At 38.5% G+C, this 25,879-nt stretch overlaps 1 protein-coding gene across 1 annotated transcript in view; it reads left to right on the forward strand.

Moving 5' to 3' along the window:
- The window catches only part of LOC122790532, a 340,990-nt gene that overhangs the window by 157,583 nt on the left and 157,528 nt on the right, over window positions 1–25,879 (forward strand). Inside the window, exon 17 of the mRNA XM_044058080.1 lies at window positions 19,458–19,505. Coding sequence (XP_043914015.1) covers window positions 19,458–19,505 — 48 coding nt within the window. The remainder of the gene's footprint in view (window positions 1–19,457; window positions 19,506–25,879) is intronic.

Here is a 25,879-nt window from a genome sequence, read left to right on the forward strand (position 1 = left end):
TACAGTACCATGTATTCAAGCCTACATACCATGAATAGGTGAGTACTTCTACAGGTGCATGTGGACATTCCAGGAACATGTGGGCTACACAATAACTGAGATCAGTGCTTATGTGTTGTAGGGTGACCTCCTCATAGGTGTCTGATATCTTCAGCACCCAGATGTTTGTGGAATGCGTACATGTGCCTGAGAGATGTAGACTCCCCTGCCAGACAAGTGTGTATTTCCACACATCAGTTGAACAGTACATGATGTTTGTTCACATAGTTTGGGGAATGTGTCTATGGCATGTCAGACCCCTGGGGTCACAGTGATGATACCTGGGTATCTGGTACTGTATCTATTCCCTTACATTATATGCTCAGTATGTATGCACTGCTGCTGACCCAGTGCCAGCATCCACCCTCTACTACTACATATAACTTACTGTCCTGCTGCAGGGATCACCAGGTATGCTAGCCATAGGTACAAGGTAATCACATGCAGGTGTGGAGTACACAGTCACTTAGGCAGACTATGTCAGGAATGGTCAAGGAAACCTGGGCGATCTGTGAAATAACCCTGTATGACATTGTGAGACTGAGAGGGACTCAATGACGGCACATGATGTGATATGCCATCTGTATCCACCAGTGTGTACTGTTAGTGTGACGTCCCTGCACTGGCCCAATCATCAGGGAGCCTAAATACTTGCCATTACTACCAGTGAGAGATGTACACAATGGCAGGATGACATGTACACACACATTAAAATACAATCACCCTTCAGAGCACACAGAGGTTACAGTCAGTATAGGGATCATTTCTCCCTCTCTCTCCACAATGCCAATAGCAATCCACACTGGCACACCTATGAGGTTAACATTTCAGCAGAGCAGTCAATCCAAAACATCTGTCACCCTCTCTGTCCAACCAGTGCTTTGGGTCCCTGGCCATGTAGCTGACACACACACTTTGCTTACTGAGTTTTGAATCACACACACACCCACACACACCCACACACACACACACACACACACACACACACACACACACACACACACACACACACGCACACACACACACTCCTGCTAAAGTCTGGCATGACTTTGCTACCTATGGGCCCTTCAGCCCATACTTCAAGGTAGTTGTGACTGCCACAGTCCATCTCTGTAACAGCTATTGTAAGGCCCTCAACAAAAGGTGACAAATCTTACTCTGTGATGAGCCTAGTAGCAAAATAGTAAGTGTGACCAAGACCAAGGTTATTGGAGTGAGCTATACAGTGTCACCATGTGCATATGCAAGTACTCTAAGAGCTGACTTAGTATTGTACAGACCTGACACAATGACAAGGTGTAATGATATGTGATGATAACTAATAAAGGCTCAAGATAATACTCTATCAAGGCAGTAACTAAACAGTTCAGACTCACAGGGATTCATATATGACAACATTGCAGGACAGTCTGCAATATATACAAGAAAAGTGCAACATACTATGAGCATAGGTTCGTAGAATGATACTAGGCTGTTGGCCCAGATGTCCTCATAAGCCTAGCCTGGATGTTTGCCCATGTCCCTTCAAAGTCAACAACTGTTTCCCATGTCCAGCTGGGACACAGGTGGGATCCCAGGGGTGTCTTTTGAGTTTCCCATGCAGTCATCCAGCTTCTTCTGAAAGAAGGCTAGAGAGGTACTCTGTTAGACATGAGGAGGGAGTGTATTTTACAGATAGTGTATTGTTTGAGACACAAATCTATCCCGCCAACAAGTACTATTCATATCACAGACCATATGAGGGCCTTGTGTGCAGGTTGCATGATTGGGGTTTGTCTTATGGATATGCATACACTCCAGCAAGGCTGGTTTGGGAATGGCTTTGTTAGCCAGAAAAAACATCATCTTTTATCAGTCTGTACGACACTGAGTAGAGCGACAGGGCTTTCAGCCTATCTGTATAGGATGCCTGTTGCAGACTCTGGATTTTCTTGGTCAGGAACATCTATGGTCTCTGCAACTGCTGCATGTGGTTGGCAAGGTACATGCCAAATGAGCCACTGTACTCGGTAATGGGTCTGATAAGGGAGGAGTACAGGGATGCTATGGCCTCCTGGTTCCTGAAGCCTGATCTCCCTTTGACAATACCAAACTGTGTTGGCTAAAGCATTTTGAGGTTGCTGATGTCCCTGTTTATAAGATCCTTGATAATGCCTTCCATCAGGATAGGTAGGCCGATGTGCATATGATTGGCTGGGTCAGTGGATGCTCCACCTTTATGTAGAGGGTTGACAGCAGTTGTCTTCTGTGCAGATGGGATAACACTGGTGGTCAAGCTTTGGTTGACTACAGTGTGCAATGGAGCTGAGAGCTCATGACTGAGTTCATGTAGGATGCAGCCAGGGATGTTATTAGGTCCCATGGAGACTTCAGTTTGTTGCCCTTGAGAGGGAATTATGGGTCTGCTCCCTGATGATGAGGGGAGGGGCAGGTACTGTGCATGTCCTCCTTTACTGATGGAAGGACAGGGAGTTAGGTTTTCACTTACCTGTCTGCATCAGGTTGGCTATATCTCTGGCATATGTGTATGTGGTGTTATTCACCACCAGTACAGAGCAGATTTGGGTGTTGCCTCTGAGATTGCAGACATATGCGTGGAAGGCCTTGTGATTGGCCTTGGAGGATGTGTCCAATTTGCACTCAAAGTTAGCCTTAGAGTAATTCACCTGTGACCTTATTTGCTTGTTCCGACAAAGGTGAGATTGCTTCCAATTTGGCACCTGCTCCTTTTTGGCCCTGTACAGAGAATATTTCCACCTGTTATGGGGTTTCTGTATTGCTGCTGTCCACCATAGAGGTTTAATCTACCTTGGGAGAGATGATTTTGTACAGTCAGGTATTGGTGAGTCCATACAGCTATGTAGGTGCTCATATAGATGATTGGTGTAGGCTTGGACACAAAGTCATGACACAGTTAAACACTTTTCCAATTTCAAGCTAGTAGTTATTATTAGACATCCACGGTGGTGCAGCAGTAGTGTTGTTGCCTCACAGCAACAGGGTCTCCCATTTGATTCTCGGCTGGAGTGCGGGAGTGCCTTCTGTGTAGAGTCTGCATGTCCTTCCCGCAGTTGGGTGGGCATTCGAAAGACATGCGTAAATGGGCGTGCCTTCGTTAAAGGTTGAACGTCGAGCTGACACCTTGGCATTCATGAAAATCTACTGCCAATCATTAGCGGACCGGAGTTCCACTGTGGCGACCCCTAACTGGGAAAAGCCGAAAGACAACAACAGTTATAATCAAACTAGTAATTATTTCTGTTTCAAGGCAATACAACAACCTGTTGCTATAGACATTTATGTCTGTTTGATGCACTGAAACTCAGATTACACATTTGTAAACAAGTACAGCATATTTACATGATGTTTTGCAACTCATGTCTGTATGTCTGAGGCTTCCAGCTACTACTCTTACTATTTACATGTGCACAGGTAATACTTGATATACATTTCTTTTTTTGGTCAGTATGGGACACTGTGTTACACTCTTGCAGCTCAGTCATATCTCTCAACCTGTTAGAGCTAGACATCTGGACAAAGGCACACATAAATGGGGGGGGGGGCAAAGGTCCAAAAATAGTGACACTTTAGAAATATTGCTGTAACACACAGACAGTTGATAGCAAACTAAGTTTTGCAGTCACAGGAATACTCTGAAGGATATGACATCTGACACCCAAATGTACCCTATTATGTTATGACTTCAGTCTTTACTGATTTGTCAGTGCTTTGCCAGACAAAACACAACTGTATGAGAAAATGACTACAAATATGAGGCAAACATGTGGTCAGTCTGCAAAACTCCAGACAGTTGAAAGGTATGAGCTCAGTATGTAACATACAGTTCAACACACGTCTGCACCAGTTGTTTACTATGCACATGCCCTGTATAGGTCTCTTACATTTGTAAGATGAGCATATGTATCATAGTAGCATTCAAAAGTGACATTTACAACATCCCAGGTAGCTGGCCTGGCAGTGTTACAGTCAATATTGTACAACAGACACTCCAGTAGTAGTTATATGTGAGATGACCTTTGCTGGGGTGACTCAGGTGCCAGAGCTGTGCTCTATGTCACTGCAGACAGAGCCAGTAGAGACAGCCGTAAGTGATGGGCAGCAACATGTCAGTCCAGCAAGTCTTGTTGAGAAATATTGTTTAATATCCTATTTCCCATTATTGCATCCCCCTTCTGCATTCCATTACATGCTTAATTGTTTGACATAACTGTTATAGTGCTGCAGAGTTTTCTGTTTCAAAGTAATGCAAACTGTAATTTTCCATAGTTGGAGTCTGACTTTGCATAGAAAGGTTCAGACCTGTTTTGCATAGACAGCAGCTTGCTTTTTGTAGGTAATGCTCATGAGCAGGTGATGGCCTGTGCACCAGTTGGAGTCTCCCACTTGCTGATTGCATCCAGAACAACTGTGTTGTATTTTCATTAGCCAATGGCATGGCATGGCAACACAGTGCTATAATTAAGCACTTCATGTGGGCCTTATCTCTTTTCCTTGCAAGTGAGTAGGACATTATGGAGGTGTGGGAGCTACAGTATCACAGAGAGTAGGTAAAAATACCTCTTAAAATGAGAAATGTGGAGAAAGCCCAAAGTTCCAGATTTAGGGATAGATTGTAAGTATTGCTGTTATACAGTTAGAAAATTGCTACATTAACAGGGTTTGTCTGGACATGCATTTTCTATGTGATTTGAAGTCCGACACTGACATGTATATGCCATACTTCTCAACTGTACAGATTTCCACAGAATGTCCAGAGGTGTGCCTTATATATTTGGTCTGTTCCTCAGACAATTTGGCAAATCAGAAGGATAATCTGAGGATTGAAGTCACTAAATAATGACCTCCATTTGTGGTTCAGACTTCATATCCTCCAGAAACTTTATGTTAAAACAAACCCTGTCACTCCAGCAACGTTTTCAGTTTATAACACTATTATTTAAAATATGTCCCTTTTTCTGGCCCTCTGTCCCCCAGGTATGTCAGGCTTTGTCCAGATGTCTTGCACTAAGAAGTTCAGAGGTATGGTATATCATTATTTAGTGACTTAATTCCTGATATTATCCCAGAGATTTAGCAGAATCCCAGAAATGTTATGAGGAAGAGGCCATAAATATAGTCCCAAACCCTGGACATTCTATGGAAATCTGTACAGTTCAGAGTTAGGTATGTCTGACCATTGTTAACAGACTGTCAAGATTGTGTATCAGTGTAGTATGCAAATGTTTGTTGGGCTGAGTAGGGAGAGGGGCAGATGTGAGTGCCATAGATCATTTTCTATCTGACTGTGCATGCTGCTACAGTTGCTGGTGGTCTATCAGCTTTATATGTATATAAGGGCAGAGTGAGACATGTCCTTTAACACCTCAGGATTCCAAGTACACTGTGACTTGGGGCAGTATATTTAGGAGTAGTGTGTGACTGCAATCAGGATATGTTAGTTCAAACAGATGTTATACTGTAGAGGTCAGTTGGCTTACTGGTATCTTGCTGTGACTGTGGTACAAATGGATGTGGATAGACAATTTCTCACTGATGTCTGTTTTTCTCTACAGTTACATCCCTGTGGTGTATGATACATTTGCAAATGCATGAGCAATTCCCCAGAGCTGATTTGGTGTAGTGTTGTGTTGGTCTGACTGTAGTTCAGAAGGTACTGGGTGAAATGGTTGGCAGCTCTCTGCATTTTTTCTCTTCTGTTACATGACTGCACTCATACCACTCCCCTGTCCAGATTTACATAGACTGTCCAGATGTGTGGGTGTCTGACAAATCACTGGTATGATATGAGCATTGAAGTCAGTAAATAATGACAATCATTTGTCTTCCAGACTTGAATTCTATCGGAGAATATATGTTAAAGCAAACTGTGATACTGTAGCAACTTTCTAAGCTTATAAACTTTGTCAGGCTTTGTGTGTGTGTCTGTGTGTGTGTGTGTGTGTGTGTGTGTGTGTGTGTGTGTGTGTGTGTGTGTGTGTGTGTGTGTGTGTATATATATATATATATATATATATATATATATATATATATATACTGAGGCATTGCTAATTCTTGCAGCTCATGTGGAGTAGTAGTTTCTGTGACTAGAGTACACAGGGTCCTTTGTTTGAGACTTGCCAGGGATGTGTATTTTCCACTTATGTTAAATGGCTGTAATGAATGATATGTTTGTAAAAACATTCCCACAAATTCCCACAGCGCAGATGGTGCAGTGGTACGTTGTTGTGATTGTCATGCCCAGGGTCCTGTGTTTGAGACTTGGCAGAGCAAATTATTTTGTTGCTGTGCAGAACAAGGACTGATTGAGACACAGTGATTAAAGCAGTTTTAAGCAGTTGTAAGTGGGTTTGCTCAGCTTTGCATGAAGCTAAGTGATGCTAAGAGATGCTTACGTCCCCATAGCTTTGCTTAGTGGCGCCTATTCCCACTTAAACCCATCCTAATTTCAAAAAAAGAAAAGAAAAATGGGTGATAGGAAAATGGTGAAATGGGGGCAAGCAGGGGGAAAAACATTAGGAAAACCAGCTAGGGATGTGCAGAATGGGTGTAGGAAAGGACCAGAACTCTCCATTTCTTCTGCAGCAACAGCTGTGAATGATGTGGACAAGTTGGAATTTAGAGCCTCACACCACACAGGGAGGTGTATGGGCAACATACATTGCTTGAGTAATTCAAGGGTGAATAGATTTACATCAATGTATGTAGGGATGAAATGGAGAGCTATGTATGGAGCGTGATTTTTTCTGTGGGGACAGATGCCCCCCCTTTTTTGGTTCTATATTATAACACCGAAGTCTAAAAACATTGAATGTTATAATATCGACCTCATTTAATCAAAACACCAGAAAACCGAACAGTTAGAATAGCGAATTTCTTCCCCAGGGAAAAAATTCGCTGTTCCGACAAACATACACACAACTCAAGCACACCAAAATAAATAATCCACACACATACACTTCACGAAACCCTACACTAAACCAGACATACACCACTAGCTACCCACTTACCTTAACCCAACCCTAACCCTAAGGTCCCTAACTATCACACACTCACCTTACCCACTCCCTAACTGTAACTCACCTACCCCACCCTAACCCTCACATCCTCACAATTGCACATTTACCTGACCTGCACCCTAACTCTCTTAACCCACCCCTAACCCTAAAGTCTGTCACTACCGCAAATTCACCTCATCCGTGCCCTAACCCTAAAGTCCCTAACTACCGCACACTCACTTTAACACAGTCTGTTTGCTCACTTACCTTAACCCAGTCTGTAACCATCGCACCACACTGCTGTAAATAGCGAAGCCACGGACCACCGACATCTTACCCTAGGTAAAATTTCGATCTTCCGAGGCTTCTCTATTCTCAGCTTTTGCACTAAAGGGTTCGATATTAGAACATTCAAAGTTTTTGAACTTAGATGTTATAATATAGACCCCTTTTTTTAAGGTAAGATTGGGTTGTCAGAGAAAGGTTGTAGGTATGTTTGAGGAGGTAGGTTGGGTAGGACCGGTTGCTTTTGCAGACAGACAAGACAGACAAGACAGCAGACAGGGGCAGTGTACGACAAATAAGAGAGGTAAACATCTTGGACATGGAGGGTGGTTAGCAATCGGAAGCCCATGTGCCCTGAGATGGAAACAGTGTGACTGAGGTCTCCACCCATGGACAGTCACTACTGCACCTTCACGGCCTTGAAGGTGGCTGTGTTGGGGGCTGGACAACAGGGGCAGCTTGCCCCTCGAGGTGTGCCAAGTGGCCCTCCATCTGTTTCAGCTGTCCAACCAACTCTGAGCAGATGACACTGCACACCATACCCTGGAACTTGCGGCAGGTGATGGGCTCCTCTCTGTGCCTGCATCTGAGGGGGGGCAGGCCCTGCCTCTTGAGGCAGTTCCATCCGAAGGTGTTGCAGGACCAATGGAGAAGGAAGTTCCAGGTTGGGTCCCAGACATGCTGGGGCCCATTGCCATGGCCAGATGAGGTGGGACAGGTGTATCTGCTTGGATCTGCCTTCCCGAATGTGCTATGGTGTTGAGGTTTTCTAACATTTATTGGTTAGTCATGAACACAACATGTCAAAATTAGTTATAACAGCATGCATGGGTGTTAAAATTAACCCAAAACAATAGATTTGAAACAGTTGCATAGCAAACAGAACACATGCATAAATGGAACAACAGTAAGCATTGTAACAGCATGCCAGTTACATTGATGGCAACAGGACACCAACAATGGTATCTGAATAAGGTATGTTAATATGCAACCAATTAAATATATGAACAATAATAGATCGCAAGTCCCAACATTAGGTTTTTAGAAGAACATACCCGTAGTATATGAATAATAATTAATGATGCAGATAAGGGGTGGGTGGAGAGAAAAAAGTCCATTTACAACTGTATAAGCTTCTATTTTTCACAACAGTACTGCTCAGTACTCTACAGGTCTGCCCTCACTTTACTTCTACCTATGGCCCATAGCTTCTGTAGCACATAAATGCCTGTTAAACTGTCAACCTGGAATGGTATGGGGCAAACTGTGACAACTCTGGATACATGACTAGAGGGGACTCCTACATGTCAGAGCTACATATATGACAAAGAAGAGGTACCCTGCACTGATGTGTGACTGTGCTACTGGCATATTTCACCTGGATTCCTATCTATGTCCAAAGTTATTGGCAGCAGTGACCACTAGCCATGACAGCGTGACACTTGAGATACATGTATCGGGAAGAGTGCATAGTGTATGTACCTATCCTGCTGTCATTAGCAGGCATGGGGTTGGACAGTGGAACAGTTGTACATGGTGTATTAGTATACCCTTCCTAAAGCTACTACACACATTTCTTTGCCTGTAAGACCTGTGGAGAAAATATCTGTTAACACTACCTGAATGTTTCTAGAAATATTCAAGATTTATTGAGTGTAAATATGCACACATCTTAGTACTACTCCCTGGATTCAAACCATGTTTGAGTGTGCAAAAATGAACAACAGAGCTATTTCTCATCATACTGAGCTACTGGGGAACTGATTTCCTGACTAATACTCCCTTGGTTAGACAGTCTGACCTTGTAATCCTGAGATTCATGCATGACAGATAGTGTACCGTGTATCACTCCTTTGAGATACTCCAGGAACACAAAGATGAACACAAGGCAATGCTGCAGACACACTATAATACATTACTATTTGTTACAGAACAATGCAGGACATATTTCATATTTCATTTATATCTTGTTTTACAGCTCCACAATCTAGTTTTGTATAACAGCTGGTTCTCAGAACAACCTCAGTTAATGCATGCCGTCAAAGCCATATTTGCTGTGAAGAGCCTGTACACATTCTATTTCTACAACAACATACCAGAGCAAATACAACAGTTTGTGGTATAAATCTTTGAATAACATGACACTGTGCTTTATAACTGCATAGCCTGTAGATCAATATTAGTCTGACAAACTTTATTTATTCAGTAGACACAGAACACACTATACCTACTGGCAGTAAACAAGGTACTCCTTCTTATTTTTTGCACTATATACTGCAAGATAGATCTGTACTCACCAGCCTGTCGGTGCAGCCTCGACAGTCTGTCCACATGGGCCTCCACATTGCTAGCTGTCTCTGCTGCAGCTGTAGGGAAAGAAAACAAACATGCATACCTGTTTATCATATACTCAGGCTAGAATTTGGTACAGCTATGGATGAGATACTTACATACTATGTAAAACATATATTATTTAAAAACTCATAAAATATGTAGATACCACTCTAAAAGTGTGTAAATATCTAAAAGAAGTATATATGTATGTATAAATAGTTAATTGAACGAAGGAAACATACATATATAACAACTTTACTCATAGCAGTATAAATTCTTCTCATATATAGTATTGATATTAAATACCAAGGACAAGAGAAAATCAGCTATTATTACATATTATATATATGAGCTGTGTATGTTTTTTTCATTATAAAGCGCTCTTATGTGGTTAAAGGGTATAAATCATAGTGGAATCATATAAAATATGTAAACAACTAAGTACTATGTTTATGTGCGACCCTAGTAACAACTTCCTTTACAATAGCATATTTTCTGAAATCTGCATAGTGGCATGAAACACATATAGTTAAACTGACCAGAAAGTCCATATTATAATGAAAAAATTATTATATATTGCTCGTCATTATCCGTATGTAAGACAAGAGCATAGATAGAAACCTAAAAGGGCATTAACAAAGCTAGTATCACTGAGTCTGTGATTGTAGATGCTCTAGATATTTGTCCCTCTCATTCCTACAAAGTACAACTAATAAAAGTTATTATATTTATTGTATTACTATCTAGAGCTAACATATAGAATGTGCATGTGAAATCTATAAAATATTGTAATAAAGATATGTCCAGGAACATTCTATGTTTCAGATAGACTTGAATTAAAAATGTATATAATATAATAGCATAAAATCTAATTAAAAACTAACATTAAATATTTCATAATTATATATAATAATAAAAAATAGTATAAATATCAGTCAACAAAGTACCATAAAAAATCAGATGAAGGTCTATATTTAATCTAAATTTAATAATCATAGAAATGGAGTATATTATAATATTATATTTTAAATCATATCTATGTAACTAGGACCCCATTGGATATAAGTATATTAGCCATATGTATAATATACATGTTTATTCAAAAAAGTTCTTTATTGTAACTAGGAACTAAAACTTATTAATAAATATATATATACTGTGACTTTAGAGTCTCATATGTATGTGAAGAGGCATATTTTATTTCAAACTTCTTTTAAGGGCTGACCTCACACTAATATATTGATTTAAACCTGGAGTGTAATGTGCTTTAAACTTCAGGATCCATTGCAGCTCTATGCTTTCCAGCTCATTGAAAGCATCTCCTTTCCTATTGCTTGAGCTTACCAGGCAGTAGTAGGAACTAAACCACGCTTTTTATACACCAATAGTAAGAATCTTAAAAGATTGTTATGTTTAGAAAAACAAAATTTAGAGATAGAGAAAATACATGACAAGATACAGAAAAATATAATAGGGGACTTGACCAGCACAATTGAGACAGGTACCTATCCATGTAAAAAGTGTAATATGTGTAGGTACATTTCAGAAGATATAGTGTTCACTCATCCACATCTTAATAATATCTTCAGACCCAATTTTAGATCAGATTGCAATAGTGCTTACTTGATATATCTAGCTAATTGTTTATTTTGCAATGCGTTCTATATTGGGATGACAACTAGATCTCTTAAGGAACGCATATACAATCATACTTATGATATTAAGAGAAAAGATCTGAAGAATGCCCTAACTAAACACATAATGAATAATCCAGGACATGAGTTTAGATTTAGAACACTTCAACTAGTAAGCCCAAGCAATAGGAAAGGAGATGCTTTCAATGAGCTGGAAAGCATAGAGCTGCAATGGATCCTGAAGTTTAAAGCACATTACACTCCAGGTTTAAATCAATATATTAGTGTGAGGTCAGCCCTTAAAAAAAGAAATTTGAAATAAAATATGTCTCTTCACATACATATGAGACTCTAAAGTCACAGTATATATATATCTATTAATAAGTTTAGTTCCTAGTTACAATAAAGAACTTTTTTGAATAAACATGTATATTTATACATATGGCTAATATACTTATATCCAATGGGGTCCTAGTTACATAGATATGATTTAAAATATAATATTATAATATACTCCATTTCTATGATTATTAAATTTAGATTAAATATAGACCTTCATCTGATTTTTTATGGTACTTTGTTGACTGATATTTATACTATTTTTTATTATTATATATAATTATGAAATATTTAATGTTAGTTTTTAATTAGATTTTATGCTATTATATTATATACATTTTTAATTCAAGTCTATCTGAAACATAGAATGTTCCTGGACATATCTTTATTACAATATTTTATAGATTTCACATGCACATTCTATATGTTAGCTCTAGATAGTAATACAATAAATATAATAACTTTTATTAGTTGTACTTTGTAGGAATGAGAGGGACAAATATCTAGAGCATCTACAATCACAGACTCAGTGATACTAGCTTTGTTAATGCCCTTTTAGGTTTCTATCTATGCTCTTGTCTTACATACGGATAATGACGAGCAATATATAATAATTTTTTCATTATAATATGGACTTTCTGGTCAGTTTAACTATATGTGTTTCATGCCACTATGCAGATTTCAGAAAATATGCTATTGTAAAGGAAGTTGTTACTAGGGTCGCACATAAACATAGTACTTAGTTGTTTACATATTTTATATGATTCCACTATGATTTATACCCTTTAACCACATAAGAGCGCTTTATAATGAAAAAAACATACACAGCTCATGATATATAATATGTAAATAGCAGCTGATTTTCTCTTGTCCTTGGTATTTAATATCAATACTATATATGAGAAGAATTTATACTGCTATGAGTAAAGTTGTTATATATGTATGTTTCCTTCGTTCAATTAACTATTTATACATACATATATACTTCTTTTATATATTTACTACACACTTTTAGAGTGGTATCTACATATTTTATGAGTTTTTTAAATAATATATGTTTTTACATAGTGTCGTATTAATATGAATTGTTTTAAGATGTATGGTAAATATATGTTTATTTAGAGTGAGCCTTCATGGATACATATGATTTGTCTTTTCATTTAGAAATGTTGAAGCATTCTGTGTTCAGTGCCTTACTTTGCTAGTCTAACTTCAGTAACAGCTACTATCCTAAGCACTGTCTTTTTGTGTTAGAGCAGCAATTGAAATGTTAATTAAAATGATGATTGATTAATCATTTAATGAGGATAGCAATTAAATTAATGAGCAGCACTATATAAGCTCTGCTATAGACACAAGTAAATAGATCTGAAGAAGCTGCATTTTTGTGTAATGCGGCTCATCTCTCTTGTTCTGTAACAAATAAAGAAGTTTTTACGTTTGGCTGCATAATCGTGGTGGTCCTCATCTTTGTGTTCCTGACGTTTTTCTGCTTCTCTGCTTTGGTGGTGAGGATCTTTGGAGGTATTGCTGGGATTGTGATTCATCCTTTGAGATACTACAATCTGGAAAGCAAAGGTTAACACAAGGCAATGCTGCAGGGGACACACTATAATACATTACTATTCAGGGTTCAGATCTTAATGCAGGACATATTTCATATTTCATTTATATCTTGTTTTACAGCTCCACAATCTACAGTTTTGTATAACAGCTGGTTCTCAGAACAACCTCAGTTAATGCATGCCGTCAAAGCCATATTTGCTGTGAAGAGCCTGTACACATTCTATTTCTACAACAACATACCAGAGCAAATACAACAGTTTGTGGTATAAATCTTTGAATAACATGACACTGTGCTTTATAACTGCATATCCTGTAGATCAATATTAGTCTGACAAACTTTATTTATTCAGTAGACACAGAACACACTATACCTACTGGCAGTAAACAAGGTACTCCTTCTTATTTTTTGCACTATATACTGCAAGATAGATCTGTACTCACCAGCCTGTTGGTGCAGCCTCGACAGTCTGTCCACATGGGCCTCCACATTGCTAGCCCTCTCTGCTGCAGCTGTAGGGAAAGAAAACAAACATTATGCATACCTGTTTATTATATATTCAGGCTAGAATTTGGTACAGCTATGGATGAGATACTTACATACTACTGGGCCATTCTAGTACCGAACTTCTTGGATCCACTAGGCCAAGAGAACCCCCTTTCTATGCTTTTTGTTGGCATAATGATGTCATACCTGCTCACCAGTTCAGGGGATTCCAGTAACACTGGTGAGATCAGGTGCCAGATGGTCCCAGGTCTCCACTTTGTACTGTGAACCCTGGTACTGGCCCTGTAGCAGTCTATGGTCAAGGTCTTTAACTAGGGTTGCCAACCATCCAGAATCCTTCCAGACTGTCTGGAATTAAGGGAAGCTGTCCGAAAAATGAACTGGACAGCATATTGTCCTGAAAAAATACTGGATATTTAATTTTCTTTTAATTAAAATAGTACTTTTTCTAAGGGTGTTCTTCTTTAAGAACACCCTTTGCATTCGGTCACACACAGACACAGAAGACAAAAACAGTCTCCTGCATCTGTACGACCGATTGTTTATGTCTTTACCTTCCACGTGCGGAATTTGAATTTTTGAAGACATCTCAACAGTGCAGTGGACAGACCACGAATGGACATGTAAGTGACGGTCTTGTTTTATTCAATAGTCAAAATGTGCCTTTCAATGGTTTGGTTTCTGATTGTGTATCAGTGTTTCCATGCATTTCTGCAGAAGAAACTGCAAAATAATTTCTAAGAGGTTTAGCATTCCTAGGGTTTAAATAAAATGAAACAAGTATTGATGCGGCCTGCCAGGGAACCGACTAATCATTTAAAGTTTCCTTCCTGAAAACTGTTTTTTTTTTCTTTTCTTGTGGCATAACTTTGTCTAGAAGTAGAGGAGCTACAGGAGTTTTGCTTTGCTTGCTAATGATACCTGTGGAGTCAGTTATGCTGCCAGTAAGGACTCAGAAATTCCATTTGGATTTAACAGCTAGAGGAAGTGAGGGCACACTAATTATTTAGCTAGAAACATGTGGTTTCTAGTCTAGATGCTGGACTTTTTTTCTGATAGTATTCTGCTATTTAAATGTTTTTTTTTTCAGTTTTTGTGTATGCCTTTTACTGACTGCATACTTACTTGAAAATAAAATGCTTAAACTTATTTATTTTAAGTAAAGAATGTTATTAGTCTGATTTAAATTTATGTGGTTGATGCTCTATTTATTAGCTTAAGGGTTTATACATTTTATCAGTGTTCCTAACTGTGCAGTCTCTTTCCTTACTATGACAATTGCTCATTGCTACAATTGAAATATTTAAAACTGGTGTATTTTAAAGGTAAACATTAAGGTGTGCTTTTGTTTTGCTGTTTTGTTAGTTTTGATTACCTGGCATCTTGAAGACTAGGAAGGAAGGACATGGTTTTGGAAAGTCACCATTTACCACCCATTGTGAGAAATGTGTGTGTGTTTGTGTGTGTGGGGGGTATTGTAGAGCTTACCTGGCTGTAGTGGGTGCTGACTATTACCAAAGGCAGAAATACACATTTACCATATACTCTGAAGGTCAACTGTAATTTCTGCTTTAATAGGCACCAATAGTGGGAATCAAATCCTAGAATTTTGGTTCCATTGTGTGTTCAAATATTGGCATATAAGGTGCAGATATTAAAGTGTGTAGCCCCTGTTCATTGCACCCAACATAATATCTTTTGTTTCACTGATTAATTGTGTTCTGCTACCAGTGTAACCTCTTTAAATTTGAAAGCAAATAAAACAAAATACTACATACTCTGGATGTACTCAGCTCAAGTATCCTGTAGAGAAAACAAAAACTATAAAAAATGTTCAGATTATTTGTCTTTTTACAAGACAAGGCTGATCTGTGACCAAACAAACTTAGCCTGAATTGTTAACACATTGAATTAAAATACTATAGGATTCTGCCAAAACGTATTATACTAGAACCTCTACCACTTCTGTTGCCTGTTTTAAGAATATGTAAGGTCAGGACAGATGTGAGGGTGCAGCTTGGAGCCATTTACACATGTTTACTAAGCAGAGAATGCACTTCAAGCTAGAAACCCAATCTGGAAGCAGAGCAAGCGACAGGATGGCACTATTGTAAGGCACCTTCTCATAATTATCTGCTGCTCCAGATTAGTTCTGTAATCATTAGAGATTCTGCACAAATGTTATGCAACATACCACTATAGAAAACAGTCTTGAAAGATAATACCATAACTGTTTGAGGAATCTCATGTTAGTAACTCTGAATCTGTTTACTGTTTGCCATCCATTCCCTATTGCAAAATTACCAGCTTATCATTTTTTATGTAACATAGGCAAAGTATTCTTCAAGGGCAGCAGGCACCGAATTTGTAAATGAAACACTGAAATATAAAGTTGTTTGCTAGCTGCAACCTTTTCATTTGTTACAGATTTAATTGGATTTATTCATATGACTTTTACTTCTTCAGAGATTGTGCATATTGACCGATATTGGTGGATTGTAATGACAGAAGTTTGAGTGGCCTTTTATGGTTGAACTGTACTGAACTGGGCACTTTTGTCCTTGTTGGTTCATATGTTTTGTTGCATTGCTTACTGAAGAAATGTTTTAAACTACAAACTTAAAACGCAGTATAACAAGTGGTCCTGTACTATACAGGGAATATAATTTAATTGGTTTACTATTAAAATGTCGAACGGCACTACATCGACTTTACTATAGTCGAACACGGAAGTTTGAAAATAGTAATGTTGACTTCAAAAAAACAATCTACGAATGGTTTTAACATGGGTTGAGGTAGGTGTTCAGTATTATTCTGAACTACAAACATCTCCCCTACCTCGACCCATGTTAAAACACAGTCCTAGATTGTTTTTTTGAAGTCAACATTACTATTTTCGAACTTTCGTGTTCGAATATAGTAAAGTCGACGCAGTGCCATTTTAATTATTACATTATTAATTTAATTATTACATATTATAATTTAATACAATCAGGAAGGTGAACCAAAGAACTTTTGCATTGAAAACAGCCCAAAGGTAAAGTTAATCAAGCACTGGCCAGATACATTTTCTTTGAATGTGAGTTTCAAAGGCAGATTTAATGCTAAGTCTGTTTTCATTGTGAGACCTTTATTGCTTTGTTTAGCAAATGTCTACCAGTGTTTGTACTATAAAATTTGAAATAAAAGTTTTAAATTAAATCTAAATATATGTAATGATTGTAGAAATAAAGCAGAAAACAGTATGTACACTGAGAGTTTTGAACAGTGTTTATGGCAACTGGGAAGAAATGGAGATATACAAAGTAATGGAACACTAGAATTACTGTGTGGAGGAAGGGAGGGGGTACAAAAAATTAAACATATTTTACTTTCATGCACATGTCCAGAATTTTTGACATGAAAAGTTGGCAACCCTATCTTTAAAAAGGAGCCCAGCCATGACCCTGGACTCCAAGATGCCCCAGCACTATGCCCGAAAGCACTCTCCCTCTCCAATGCCAGACATAGTTTTTGCAGAGATCAAACTACAACAGGTTCTGGGTGTATTCCCATCTATGTGGTTTAAATAAGGCCATATTCCCTCCCTTTGCCATCATTGGATCATTTTGAAAATGATGAGCACAGCTCAGCAGTGCACAAACCCGCTAAGCTGAGTTGAGCAGTGCTTAAAGGGGTAGATGCTGAGCAGTGCTTAGCGGTGCACAAATCTGCTCAGCTGGGCTGAATACTGCTTAGAATAGACTTCTAAGCAATGCTGAAATTGGATGAGCAGAGCTGAGCTCTGCTAAGCATTGCTCAGTTTTCAGGTCAAAAACAGTTTGAATTGGACATTAATTACTCATTACTGACTCATTATTACATGTATATATTTTACTTTACATGACTTCCCTCTATGTGCTTACATGACATTACCTTGGGGTGTGACTGTACTGTATGGGACACTTGTGTTTACATGGGGGTTTCACAGCATATATCCACTGACACTTCAATTATGGCTTAGAAGTCTATTCAATTATGGACCAATTACACTACCATTGTTAACAAATATCAATTACTACATCATTTAAAAATTAAAAAAAAAAAAATAACAATGCTTTCCCATGTAAAAATGAAGGCCCTGCCTTGGTACTTGAACTGTGAATGGCTGCATGCAAAGCCAGAACTCTAACCACTATGCTATCTCTCTGCTGAGAATTTAAGCTATACATTTGCATTTAGCTCCTATGAGATGTTTGAGCAATGCTGAGCAATGCACCATGATGCACAAACCCACTCAGCTATGCTTAAACTTCACTTATGGGAAAAATAATGCAACCACTTTAATTACATATATTAATACTAATGCTGATGCCTATTTGCTAATGCACTGTCATTCTATCAACTTTCCAAGTCTGTATGTGCAATATATTTTAGATTTGCCCTATAGTTCATTTTATGGCTTTATCCAGATTTCTTTGTGGATGAGGTAGATGTATGTACATACTTCTCAACTGCCCAGATTATCACAGTCTGTCCAGATGATTGGCTCATATTTTTGTTTGGTTCCTCATAACATTTGTAGTTTTATGTAAATCAGTGGTATGCTGTCAGCAGTGAAGTCACTAAATAATTACATTTATTTGAGTTTCAGAGTTCTAATCCCTCAGTAAATGTATGTTAATTCAAACTCTGTTCCTGTATCAACTTTCTTAATGCAAACTATGTTCCTGTATCAACTTTCTAAGTTTATGAGAGCTGTACTTCAAATATGTCCCTATTTTTGGACCTTTGTCCCCCATTTGGTTGCCGTTTGTCCAGGGTTTGGGCAATAAGATGTTTACAGGTATGGCTGTGTGTCTGGGACACACTTCTACTATAAAGTGTCGTACGTACACCCCCTGCATTGCTTCCCATTCACACTCCAGCTTTCAGTGTCCATGGACACTGAAAGCATTGTAAAGTGTCGTATGGCACTTTCACAATGCAGGGTGTGTGTGACAGTACCTGTCACACACCCCTGCATTTATTTCAAGTCCTACTAACTCTTTCAGTGTCCGCACACACTGTTTTACTGTTTTATTAGTTGCTTTCAGGTTCTGTGGACAGTGAAAGCATTTTAAAAGTGCCGTATGGCACTTTGAAAGTGCAGGGGGCATGTTGGATCTGCATACACTACTACAACACACTCCCTGCACTCATTCAGTGTTCATGTCCGTAGATCAGTTCTCAGTAGCACTCCTTCATTAATATGAATGGTGAGCTGCTGAGAAGGCTATGTGGAAGAGAAGACCATTCACTCCGTGTAGGAATAACACTATTCCTACATGGAGTTTATTGAATCCTGGGGACAATCTTTAAGTTATGCAAAATATATTTACAATACTGCATTTATTCTGTTTATTGTAATGTCTGTATTTGTGTAAGTAGTAACTGCAACACATCAGGTAAGCAGGTACATGGGCATTAAGTGGGTGGCATGGTACTTATCTGCTTATTTCAGTTTAATCTGCTAAACATACAAGAAGAGATGGAGAAATGTATTTGTTTCTTGCCCACAGGGTTCCAGCTACCTCCTATACTTGGCTTAGTACATGTGGCAGTTAAATGTAAATGAATAATAAAACAGTAAAATAAATATATGGTGATCATAAAACACTTAAAACAGTCTTACTTTATGTTGTAACAGCCAAATGTCACAATTCTTATTTTCTTTATTGTGTTTTCCTTTCTGTCTCTTTTAAAAATGTGGTACTGAAGACCATAGTGAAGCAATACCTCAACATGTTTCCTACAAAAAATGCACCGGTAAGGTTTTTTTTTTACTAAATAATTAAAACTAAACATTAGTTCATGCTTGTCATCATGGTGTTCTTTTGCATGCTTAAAATAACAAGATCCTATAGGAGGATCTTAAAATTATATACCACAAGTAACAAGTAATATCTACTGCATGGTTATTTTCCTGCTCAGAACTCCTTTACTATTCAGTTTCACTTGTGAGTTGCAGTGGTCAAGGGTTTAGGAAACTGTAGAGTACAAACATCTTCTGGAAAGGATAATGTAGTGTCCAACTTCAGCTCCAACTGCATGTCATGCAATTCAACAAAAGGCAAGCAAAGCAAAGTGGAGTATACAAGTGCCTTGTTGTTTTGAATTATGGAGAAATGAGCATCATAGATGAGTGATGTGCACACATCATATCTGCACATGTGGACTACTGTTAAATGCGTTACAGATAGCACTGACAGAGTCCTTCCCCTACAGTGTGCACACATCATATCTGCACATGTGGACTACGGCTAAATCACACGAGGGGCAAATATCGTCAGGCAGGCCTAGGGTGTACATTATAGCACCAGTGTTATCAATACTAAACATTAATATATACAGCAGTGCTACCATGTTAGACAAAGCATAGATACATTTTAGTCATTATATCAGCATGGTCACATGTTTGTAGAAGTATAAAAGCTCATTGTATACTGTTTATGCTTTAAAAAATCCTATATGTGCTACCTTTATTTGTGATACTGCTGGCATTGTTATACATTCATATCCTCCATAGTTAAAGCTGTAGATGAACTTGTTTTGTATCTGTACAACATACTCCCTTACTTCCCTCTAGGCTACTCCATATTAACCTCCTCCTTGCCTCCCTATAAACTCCCCCTATACCCTTCATCTCTCTCCTTGATTATTTTCCAACTGATGTTTCCCTTTTGGCATCTACCTTCTATATTAACAAAGGTGTCATTTTCTTTACAGATTGCATGGCTCCTTTTTTAACAGTGGCTGCGCCCCCACACCTGTGTTCATCTCTCAAGGTTTTCCCAAAGGAAAGACACCTGTTGACAAAACCCTCTACTCTGTTGGCATGTACATTCATAGAAACAACTCTTTCTAAAGGTTTAAACTGTACTAGCCTCTCTCAGCGACATGCACATTGGCAGACCTAAGCAGACTGGTTCCCCCCATACATCTCCTCCCCAGCTGTTGAGTTGTACTCAGTTAACTCCTTCTCAGGCAGCAAAATAAGGCTGTTGCTTACTATCCCATCCCTATTAGCTCTATTCACTGTCCTGTTGCTGCTTGGTTACTATGCCCCTAGAATTAACTATTGGCTCTGCTAGTTGTTAACCTTTTGAGTCCACGCATGGTTTTTCTCTTAACTTACCCTTACAGCTGGTTACAACTTCTATTCTGTGTCTTGGCCTCCATTTTTCTCACTGATTGTTTTTCTTAAAACTAATTTTTGCCTCCTTGTCTCTTCCCACTCCATCCTCCCTTTGGGCTCACTCCACTCCCCTCCCTGCCCCCATTTCCCACTCACCCAACTATCTCTACATTTATAGCCATATAGCCACTCCTACCATATCTCTGCCCAATCACACCACACCACTCCCCCTCTGACTCTCTCTCTAATCCTTCAACCCCTCCCTTCAAATCACTATATCTCCTCTCTACTTTCATCCAATAATGCAGCCTTCCAAATCACTTATCCTAGCCTACCTATCTTACCTCACTACCATACAAACAATGGCCATACAACTTATATTCATGAGTCACTTTTAGCATCTCTCTGTCTTCTCCTCCACCTCACCTATCGTCCAACCCTTGCCTACTCACCCCATACCATACCACCTCTACCTTTCCCAAAACAGAGTTCCACTATTCAAACTACATCTCCCCTACCTCTACCAAACCAACCACTTTCTCCTCCTAAGCAGAAAGATTCTCTCCATCTTTAAAATTACTTTCTCCCAATTCTCCCCTTCTCCCTATTTCTCCTCTCCCCCCAACTCCAAAGACCCAAATGAAATTCTACCCTCCCTTATTGAACTAATCTGCATTCTTCTCTGAGGTGACATCCACCCCAATCCTGGTCCTCCTGCCCCTCTAAACAAAAACAACAACCCCCACAATCCTTCTATCCCCTCCCTACAAGTCTCTTCTCTTTGCCACCATTAATGCCCAAAGCATTAGTATGTAAGAAAATACCAGACTTCCATGCCTGGTTTCTCCATAACCACCCCAATATCCTAACTGTCTCAGAAACTTGGCTTAAGCCACATCTCAATGACTCTGAAATTACCCCCACCTATAAAATCTTCTGGAATGACAAAACTCACAAGAAAGGAGGTGAAGTAGCCTTACTCTTCACCTCCACCCTATCCGTTACTCCCTACACCAAGCCCATACCTCAATTTGCCACAGCTGAATTAATAATTGCCCTCCTAAAAATTAATAGGCATAAAAACATATGTATTGCTGCCCTTTATATTGCACCAGGCAACACTATCCCTATTCTAGAAGATATTCTTTCCTGGTTCTCTTCTAATGTTAGTAATGAAACAATAATCCTGGGTGACATTAATATCAACTGGTCCTCCATCCACTCCACCTCTAACTCCCACAATATTAACCTTTATGGTTTCTCTCAACTAATCACCTCTCCCACCAGACCATTAAAAATAACAATACTGGATCTATACTTGAATGGATACTAGTTTCCCATCGCAATAATATCTCTCACACTAGGACCCTTCCTGACTCCCTTAGTAATCACTTACCTGCATTTGCACTTCGCTCTCCTTCTCCATTTCACTTGCAACATAACTACATCTCATCCCATACACTCACAAATGTCAACTCCAAATCCTTCTCTGACGATTTAAAACAAATGAACTGGAACCCTCTGAAAACTCTTACTCTTGATGATGCCGTCTCTTACTTCAACTCATCCTTTATAAATTTATACAGCAGCTGTGCCCCTCCCAGGACTAAAAGAGTCAAATCTAAAACAGCCCCATGGCTCTCTAATGATACCATAAATCTCATGCACACCTGGGACAAATCATGGAAACTCCACCATAAACTAAAAACAACAGACTCCCTTAATGAATATAAATGGCTTTGCAACTTAGTAAAAAAACATATAGCCTCTGACCATAAAATGTACTACTCTAAGCTATAAAACAACCACAAAAATTTTGGAGCAGTGTCTCCACCCTCCTTAATCCTGGAAGAAAATATAACCCTTGCCCAGACCCCAATGCCCCAGACCATTTCATAGCTTCAAAATGTAACTCCTTCTTCATAGTCTGAATTGACAAACTAACCACATCATTCCCCAAAAACTCTCCACCCTCTCCTACCACCCCCTAGACTCCCTGCCTTCCACCATCAATATCACACCCCTCCCTCCCTTCTCCTTTAAACCTATCCCTGTCAATACCATAAGAAATCTTTATAAACTAAAACTTTGTTCCAATGTCCCAGATAACTTACCCTCAGACTTTCTCAAATTAAAGCAGATAAACACAAAAGCCAGAAGAAGTAGCTGAATTGAACCCACTCAAAGTATTGCAGGCTGCAAATCACCACACAGTTGTAGAATGCAGAATCCACTTTATTAACTTCAGACAAAAAATCCAAGGATGAGCACTTTCATCCAGAAAGATCTAGTCTTCATCAGACAATTTACCCCACATAGTTACTTCCTTCTTATACAGTCCAAACAGGAAGTTCCACCCAGTTATAAACTAATCAATTATGTCATTAAAAGCACAATATTTACAGTCACTGAATTTAAAAAGCAGACAAACTATACACACTGAAAAAGTTCATGGAACACACCACCCTAAAAACACACTATATATAAACACTGCTTCATAAAAATGAAAATTTACAATAAATATTTAAATATGTTGAATGTGTTAAAACAATAAATATGTGTGATTAAATACTAAAAACTAGATATAGTAGAAAATGTTAAGAGAAATAAATACATTTAACAAATACTGAACATGTGATATTAAAATGTTAAAATGTTAAAATGCATAATGGAGATATATATATATATATATATATATATATATATATATATATATATGTACATATATATACACACACACATTTTATCTTTCTAGTGCCTTTAGTTTTAAAATTGGGCTAACTGAAATATGCTCATTCAGGCTTGGCCAGTTCCCGGCATTCAGACATAATTGCCAGTATAATTCTCTTTTCTTAAGTAATAGTGACCATGCACCACCCCTCATGTTGGTACTGATATTGTCTATAATAAAAAAATGGAACTTATGGTCCTTATACTCCAAAACATGTTTGCGAAGAGAATTTGTTTCTTTTTTATTCCTTATGTCATATAGGTGTTCGTATATGCGATTTTTTAACTTTCTATCAGTCGTACCTATGTAAAAGCAAGAACAGGTGGTACACATGGCACAGCAAATCACTTTCTCCAAATTACAGTTGTATTTCTGATTGATTCTGATTTCAATATTATTAATGTCAAAAATATTGCCTTCTTTAATGTAACTGCAATAGTTACATCTGCCACATTTGTTCATAGAACCTGACCTGTGGTTTGGGTAAGAGTTACTGCTCTCAAATATGCTTTTCATATTCTTGCCTTTCCTATATACTGTAATAGGTTGCGGTCCTATTAGTGGTCTGATGTTCTTGTCATGTCTCAAAATAGACCATTTTTTTGTTAAGATGTTTCTTACTATGTAACTGTCTTGAGTGAATACAGTGATGAAAGAAGTCTTAAAATCATTCTTACTTGCAACACTGTAAGTTTCTTGATTACTGGCGAAAGGCCCACTGTCAGTCATACTACAAGAAAGTAAAGGTACATAAAACCCACGCTCTCTCTTGTTAACCACCTCAATCATTATATCACTAATGAACTTACAAGGATAGCCTCTTTTTTGAAACATATTTTTCAAGTTGTCACATTCATCTAAAAATTCATCAATACCAGATACCAGACGGGCTGCACACACGAACTATCCCTTAACTATTGCTTTCTTTTGTGTGACTGGGTGTGTGCTAGAAAAATGCAGTAGTGAGTTCGAATACGTGCTTTACATAAAGATTTTTTAAACAAACCTCTTATTTTCATAATCCTTTTCCAGAAAGACGTCTAAAAAGGAAATTTTGTCAAGGTCTCTGGTATAGGTGAACTTTAGAAATTCTGTGGTGGTTCCAATATAATTTATAAAGTCATCAATAGCATTAACAGGTCCATCCCACAGAACAAACATATCATCCAAAAACCTGGTGTAAAATTTGATGTGCTCAAAATAACATGAAGAAATAAGAAATTTCTTCTCCCATTGCCTAACTACAATATTTGCATATAAACCACCACATGCAGACCCCATAGCCACCCCTTCTTGTTGTAAGTAAATTTCTTTGTTAAACAAAATGAAATTGTTTTTAAGGACAATTTCCATTAGTTGTGAAAAGACCAAGGTCTGGAAGTGTGAGATATGTTTTTCATATAAGAAATCTGTAAACCACTCCAAACCAATTGTATGAGGTATGACTGAATAAAGGTCTTTAATATCAATATTTCTTTTTCAACTTTCTCAAATTAGCTGCTGATGATATTGCTCTCCTCATCTGCATCTTAATAATCCACTCTATCCAAGAATCCTACGTGCCTCTTCTCTGGAAAAAATCCTTCATCATTCCCTTAGATAAAAGCGGCAATAATTCTGATATCTCTAATTTTCTCCCCATAGCCATCCTCTCCCCATCTCAAAAATTCTTTTAAAATGTATCCACCACCAACTCCTACCATATCTTCTCGACAATCACCTCCTCACCCCAACACAGCATGGCTTCAGACCCGCCATAGCACCACCACTGCTCTCCTATCTTTTCTTGACATTATCAACCATGAACGTGACTCCAGTAACACCGTATCATCCCTGTTCCTAGACTTATCCAAGGCTTTGTATACTATCTCTCACAGCTTACTTCTTTCTAAACTCTCAAACCTCAATCTCCCTCAGGCAACCATAAACTGGTTTAACAGTTACCTCTCAAACAGACAACAGACCGTCAAATGGAATAAATGTACCTCCTCTTTCTTGGACACTCTCACAGGTCTCCCACAAGGCTCAATACTGGGCCCTTTACTCTTCAACATCTCCATAAATTACTTCACTAATACCAAACTCATCCAATATGCCGACAGTTCCACAATTATCTGCTCAGCTAAATCTCTCTCTACACTCCTGCAAGCTACTCAGGCAGCCTTCACCAACACTGAGGCCTGGATGTTCAACAACCATCATGCCTCCAAATCCAAACTTATGATTTTCACCTCGACCAAAAAGTCCAAAATAGACAGTAACACCTTCTTAATT

This window comes from Protopterus annectens, chromosome 16.part0 (genome assembly GCF_019279795.1).
Source record: "Protopterus annectens isolate FY-2018-M chromosome 16.part0, PAN1.0, whole genome shotgun sequence".
Lineage (NCBI taxonomy): Eukaryota > Metazoa > Chordata > Ceratodontiformes > Protopteridae > Protopterus > Protopterus annectens.